General features: G+C 35.8%; 1 protein-coding gene across 1 annotated transcript in view; it reads right to left on the bottom strand.

Annotated features, from left to right (window-relative positions):
* Positions 1-7500, bottom strand: part of dntt (deoxynucleotidyltransferase, terminal) — a 156042-nt gene that overhangs the window by 69092 nt on the left and 79450 nt on the right. Inside the window, exon 10 of the mRNA XM_081350798.1 lies at positions 1527-1763. Within this exon, the coding sequence (XP_081206924.1) occupies positions 1527-1763 (237 nt within the window). The remainder of the gene's footprint in view (positions 1-1526; positions 1764-7500) is intronic.

Below are 7500 nucleotides of genomic sequence, written 5' to 3'. Positions count from 1 at the left end.
AGAGGAAGGGATATATATATAATATATATTGTCAATTTCCAGCAACTTCGCACAGCCATTGAAGAGGAGTGGACCAACATTCCACAGGCCATTTTTTACATTTTAGAGTGGCCTTTTGATTGTGGGCAGCCTAAGGCACACCTGTGCAATAATCATGCTGTCTAATCAGCATCTTGCTATGCCACACCTGTGAGGTGGATGGATTATCTCGGCAAAGGAGAAGTGCTCACTAACTCAGATTTAGACAGATTTGTGAACAATATTTGAGAGAAATAGGCCTTTTGTGTACATAGAAAAAGTCTTAGATCTTTGAGTTCAGCTCATTAAAAATGGGGGCAAAAACCAAAGTGTTGCGTTAATAATTTTGTTCAGTGTATGTATATATATATATTAAATTTTGGATTTAACAAGCCGTGACATAGTTAACCAGGTTAATATACAGTATATATATATAATTTTTTTTTGGCTAGTAGAAGTTCTGAATGGCCGGTAACTTAAAGATTCAGTAGCCAAATTAGCCAGTGTAAAAGTTAATTTCAAACCCTGGGTTGTGATAATGATAAGCCTCAGAAACTAAAGTCCTCTCGTTCTCCATCTTCATCACAGTGATGCTGCACTGATCCTACACACGCCGTGGGTGCTGGTGCATCATGGGATAGCAAACCCCAGGAGCGGCGAGTGGGAGACTGTAATTACAGCTGATGGGTCGAGCGTCCACGTGGACCTGAAGCTCAAGGTCAGGGTTCGTCTATAAACAGCTCGAGTCAAACTGTATCTGTCTCTGGACGCCCCTCAAGTCTTTCCTCTGTGCTTGTGGGACGTTCAGGGACAGAAACACAATAGACACTATAAATATATATTTGGCTTAAATGTAAGATTTATGTACTGTACTTGAATTGCATATAAAATGTTCATGCATTTTAACAAACGGTAACACTTTTCAATAAGGTTCATTAGTTAAAGCGATTGTTCACCCGAAAATGGGTGACGATAATGACGATATTTTTTATGAAATCTAAGAGATTTCTGTCCTCCCATTGAAAGTCTGTTCACCCAAACTCTAACACTTCAAAACGTTGGTAAAAAGATAAATCCATTTGAATTTGAGTGGTTTAATCCATGCCTTCTGAAGAGACACGATCACTTTATGTAATGAACAGATTTCATTTAGGCTTTTATTCACATATAAGCACGTAGAGCACTCTAATTTGGTAAACGAAAGCCCAAGCATACTCTCTTGATGCACTAGAACCACTGAGGTTAATTTAGTCCACATTTAGTCCAATCAGAGCTCTTACACTCTAAAAAATGCTGGGTTGTTTCAACCCAAATTTGGGTCAAATATGGACAGACCCAGCCGTTGGGTTACATTTTTTAATTACCTTTTTAACCCAATGTTTGTTTTTTTCCATATTTGACTTAAAATTGGGTTAAAAGAGTCCAGCATTTTTTTATACCCTCTAAAAAATACTGGGTTGTTTTAACCCATATTTGGGTTTAATTTAGGTAACTGAGTGGTCTCATACCGTGGAGCCGGTCCATCCCAGCAGGGCGTAGGCATAGCGCTCGAGCGGAGGAGCCACCAGATCCACACGCACCGCTTTCCAGTCCCGACTCGCCTCTCGCTCACAGCTCTCCTGCTCTCTCTTCAGCTTCAGTATCAGGAAACACTTGCTGAAATGATCCATGGCCTCAAAACGATGGTTCGGCAGCTGGCTCAGGTCAAAGGTCGAGTCCTGGAAGTCTGAGTACAGCAGGATGTTCTGAAAAACATGTTTATTTTATAGCTATTTGTTTTGTGTTTAGAATACGAACATATGTGGTTGTTTGTCACTGGTTATTTTTGGAATGGAACAGTTAATTTGAACTGTTAAAGACTGTAAAAAAAGAATATTGCTAGCATGAATTAGCCTGTTTCGCTTGTAACAGGTTGCTAACATGAATTAGCCTGTTGCTAACATATTCTGACACATTGCTAACATGTTTAACACATTGTTAGCATGAAATAACATTTTGTTAGCATGTTTTTTCACGTTGCTAACGTTGCTATCATGATTTAACATTTTTCTAGTTTTAATTAAGTTGCTTGTATGATTTGCCACATTTGCTAACATGAACATTAGCATGTTGCTAGCATGATTTTGCAAGCATTGTTAACATGATTTATCACTTTGCTAACATGAATTAGCATCGCTTACATGAATTATCATGTTGCTATCATGATTTAACACATTGTTAGCATGTTTTAACGTTGTTAGCATTAAGTATTAGCATGTTGCTAGCCTGAATTATGTTTGCTAGCATGATTTAACATGTTGCTAGCATTATTCAGCATGTTGCTAACATGTTTTAGCACATTGCTAACATTAGTTTCAATTAAAAATCTTAACAACTTCAATCTTTTAAACGGTTTTAAAGCAGTGTATTTCACATTAAACACACTGAAATAAAGTCTGCTCAGATAGTCAGGCACTCGTGACAAACATCCACAAATGAAAAGTAAACAGTTGTCACACTCTTCCTGCACTTAACTTTCCACACACCACCACATAAATATTTTTCTGCATAATTTTTCAATTCGTCTTTGTTTTTCGCTCATACTCCATGTTATTGTTTTTAGTTTGTGGCACAAACCTGAAGCCATCAGCCTCAGATGTAATTCGCACCTTAAATAACAGTTTGCTTGATTTAACAAATGATTGAGTGTCGGACAGAAAGAAGTCTATTTGCAAACACGCAAGACAAGCTCCTTGAGAGCGCCGCTAAATAAACTGAACAAAGACGTGTGATTGGATAAGTCATTGTGAAGTCTGCTAATAGTCGACCCACTGAGCGACTCACTGAAGCAAAGACGCAAACATGAACCGCTTCCCATTCCACTAAAGAATAGAGAACCTGAAATACAGTTCCTGTTCAATTATAAGGCTGGATCTCGTATCAGCGGGACGCCTTTCTCCGTCTGCGCTAAACGCTTCCACTCCACGATAAAATGAAATCGATTCAGGACTATTCCTCCGTACAGTCAATAAACAAAGAGCAGAGGAGGTTTAAAACCATAAAAAGAAGGAAAAAGAATGTATGGAAGGAGGGACAAGGATGTAAAAAATGGAAGAAATGTTACTTTAGTATCATTGAGATTCTATTTTTTTTTTATATTTATAAATGATATATTATTATATAAAGTAAATTTATTTATATTTATTAAAATTATTAAATGGATGCCTTATTGGGACATTAAAGCCCTCCCAACTATTTTACTTTTAATTAAATGTATCAATATTAAATGATTATATTTATGAATTATAAATTATAATATACAGTAAATTAAAATTATTTATATTTATTACAATTATTAAATGGATTCCTTATTGGGACATTAAAGCCCTCCCTACTGATAAACACTTCATTATTAAACACATGTTAGACACTTTATTCCACTTTTCAAATATTTTCTTCCTTTTTATTGATAATAAATGCCTTTCCAATCTGACATGTGATTGGGTAAAAGGCGGATTCGAACCCCTACACCATTGCTACTGTGTTTTACTGCCTACATGAATTAATAGCATGTTGCTAACATGAATTAGCATGTTGCTAACATGAATTGGCATTTTGCTCACATGAATTAGCATTTTGCTAACATGAATTAGCATGTTGCTAACAAAAATGTGCATTTAGTGTAAATAAATAGACACTTTATTCCACTTTTCAAATATTTTCTTCATTTTCATTGATAAAAAATGCCTTTTCGATCTGATGTGTGATTGGGCAAAAGGCGGATTCGAACCCCAACACCATTGCTAGTGCTACTGTGTTTTACTATCTACATGAATTAATAGCATGTTGCTAACATGAATTAGCATTTTGCTAACATGAATTAGCATGTTGCTAACAAAAATATGCATTTAGTGTAAATAAATGTGCACTTAATGACACTGTATTCAAATCACTATATATTAAAGTGTGAACAGTAGAACTAGACGTTGTTGTTATTGTTTAAAATAATTTTCGTTAACTGAAATAAAATAACATAAATATGAGATGTAAAACTTAAACTTGTCTTGGCAACTGACTAAAAAAGTTGAAATACTAAAAATTACTAAAACTAAAACAGAAAATACAAAAATAAAAGCCAATTCAACATATTAATAAATATTACAATACTATCTAGAATAATACTATAATGCTCAGTAATAATATTTCCTTAGGCGGGGAAAGGAATAAAATAAGACAGACAGAGATAAAGAGAAAATAATGCTAATGAGCAAATGAAGAGAGTTTGTATAATGTGAATAGGGAAATCTGAAGTGTCTCAGCTGAAGGAAATAATCCATTATTTATCGGCTTTAATATATCGGTCAAATTTTTTTATCGGGCCGATAACGTTAATAGCAAAAATGTACATATGTGGACCGATATCGATATGGTGGCCGATATATCGTGCATCCCTACAATACTATAAAATAACACTCAGTAATAGTGATATCTCCTTAGGCGGGGAAAGGAAGAAAATAAGACAGACAGAGATAAAGAGAAAATAATGCTAATGAGCAAGTGAAGAGAGTTTCTATAAGTGCGGTGATAAACCGAGGAGAGAGATAAACCGAGGAGAGAAGGGAAGGGCCTGAGAACTGATTTCCGCCGGTTACGAGCCGCTGTGATTATCCAGCGCCTGATGGAGGCAGAACTAAGACCATTTACATTACAAATTGTCAGTTTAATTGCAGCAGCCTTAATAATTGTTGCACTACTGTATCCCTCTCACAGAGCATAAATCTGAAGCGCTCGTGTTAAAGAGCAATAACTGCCGGAGGGTTGAAGCTCCCGCCGCCTCTCCATCCGTTAAACCCACAGACGCTCAGTCTAATTGTGCAAACCTCGTGTAAAAATAACCTTGTGTTAAACGCCGGCGCGTCCGACACCCCGATGCTTTAGCAGGGAATGTGAGACTTCCATGATCGCTCACAGGTTGCTCTTAAACAGCTCGGGAGACATAATTATATTCCACTTAATAATCACGTTTATCTCAGATGTTCCTACTAAAGTTCCTGTGAAGGTTTAAAGTCCCCCTGTAGTTAATAATTATATCCTTTAAAACTCATCTTTGATCAACAAAATGACAGTTAAATGATTTTTTCCTGAAAAAAAAAATTCTTCATGCCTTAAAATCGCTTGAATATACCTTGCCTCATTTAGTATGCACGGTTCTATGAATATGCAAATGAGTCCCGCCTCCACTCACTCACTCAGCTCAGAGATCCACTGGTTGGCGATCACACGTTGATCTGATTGGTTACAAGGTAGTTTGTGACGTCAGAAACACCAGCGATTTCAAAGCGTGTTTTTGAGACTGTCTTTGGTTCACTGCAGTTTTAAGGAGGAAATACTCAGCAATGCTGTCGACTTATGAATTTACACATGGTTTGTCTTAAAGCACATTAAAAACACCATATAGACACATAAACAACTTTAAAAGCTGGATTTTCACCACAGGGGGGACTTTAAACATTTTTAATATTCAATTTTTTTTTTTTTTTTTTTTTTAAGGAACTGCAGGGGGTTTGGGAGTTGATGAAAAGCTAATAAATGAAAATAATAAAAATATAAATTAAAATGATAAAAATTAAGGGTGCTGATTTTTCAGCCCGATCACTGGAAGCAGTATCAGCCGAAACTCACCAAAATACATGATAATACATGATAAAAAAAGAAAGCTATAGCGAGGAATATAATTCCTGTAAAACAAATAGGCCAAAAAAAAGAGCAAGCAGAGTCTTTCTCAACAGAAATTAAACAAATGTAAAACAACACTGAATAGTTCTCACTGTATAAATTAAATATAGATTAATCTACCAAATTTACTAAAAAGCAGTGAGTAATTTTCTCTGTCTTTTGTTGCCTGTTTAACATTAAAGGTACACTGTGTAGTTTTTTAAGTATTTTATTAGCTAAAATCAAAGCTAAATAATAAAATAAAAGCTAAAATTTATTCATATGAATAAAGTCATTGATTTTATCTAATGAAATACTTAAAAATATTTATTTATTATTTAAAATGTGTCTTCACTGGTGTAAAATTACTCTGCCAATGTAAGCGAAACCTCGTAAGCGAAGAATTTCTTATCTTTATTTACATTGGACGGGTAAGTCCAAGGAGGCTTCCATGTCGTTCCGCCATCTTGAAAAACTATAATAGCAGAGAGGGACAAAAAGCACTAGCCTACCTCAACACGTTTCCGTTCAGAGCCAGCATCACGTGACTGAAACCAGCTGGAACGGACACGGAGATCAGTGAGCGGCGCTTGTCACTGTCCCGGCAAATCTGAAAGGCACGGTACTTCATAATGCAGGATCATACTTATGCCGAGCCACAGGAGACCGAATCCTCGTCGCAAAAAAAGTAACGAAACCTCATCACCCGAAAGAAAACTTGATGAAGTGGTATTGGAAGACATGTTGTCATAGCATCTTGGTACATAACGGCTACCGTAGTTGCAACACGCATTTGAAAAAGCGAGGCGCTAGAGAGCACTATTCATTTGAATGCAAAATACATTTCACCGCTAGATGGGAGAAATTCCTACACAGTGTGCGTTTAATGACACAGACGCCATCAGGTTTATTAGGCTGCTGTCACTTTAAAAGCTAATGCACTGATCTAATAAACTGATACACATGCGATTTATTTCACAACTGTTTATGTTCACTTAAGGCGAGACACGGCAGGCAAAAACATCGTTTTTTTTTTTACTGGTCAATTTTGAGATTTTTGGATATTTGTCTTCAATAACATGTCTTCTTTCAGACTTGTGGTGAAAAAAGTCCGAAATACACATTTAGGTCTTTATTTTCCTACACTTTGTCTGTTTGCGTCTGTAGATTTCTCCTAAATTCAACAAAAGTTGGCGTTCTTCATCATCACGCTGCTCCGCGATCGCTGTCTGCTCCCTGTCATCACACACACCGTTAGAAAGCTCTCTCTCTCCTGTACAATGCTGTCGGATCTAAATATGGTAATTTCCTTTTTATCAGCAACCAATCGTGAAAGTAAAAGGGCTGAATGTGCAATCTCATTGGCTGATGATAAATCTTTAAAGCCCATTTTCTCAAAATGACTTTTCTCTCATTCTCCAAGTCTGAAATCTCCACTTCAGTAGCACCGATATACACCAAACTTTCCAGTCTTGTACCTAGTTATATTATGAAGACATTTACAGAGGGATTTGTAAATATATTATTCCTAGCCTGATTTATATAACATTTTATTCCAAAAAACATGGCGAAAATATTTTTTTTAAGGCTATTGACAGTATATTCTGATTTACAGGATAACAAAAGTAGATATCCATAAATCCCTCAGTATTTTTTTCCCATCTAATATGTGAACACAATGAAAAAATATTTTTTAACCAGGCTTTATCCAATACTCAGATTTCGTTTATTTTAAATATATGCAAATTTAGTACATATTTAATTAGATATTGCCTAATTTGCATATTT

The sequence above is a fragment of the Scardinius erythrophthalmus genome (genome assembly GCF_964197995.2).
Source record: "Scardinius erythrophthalmus genome assembly, chromosome: 21".
Lineage (NCBI taxonomy): Eukaryota > Metazoa > Chordata > Actinopteri > Cypriniformes > Leuciscidae > Scardinius > Scardinius erythrophthalmus.
This window is presented reverse-complemented; position numbering and strand designations above follow the sequence as displayed.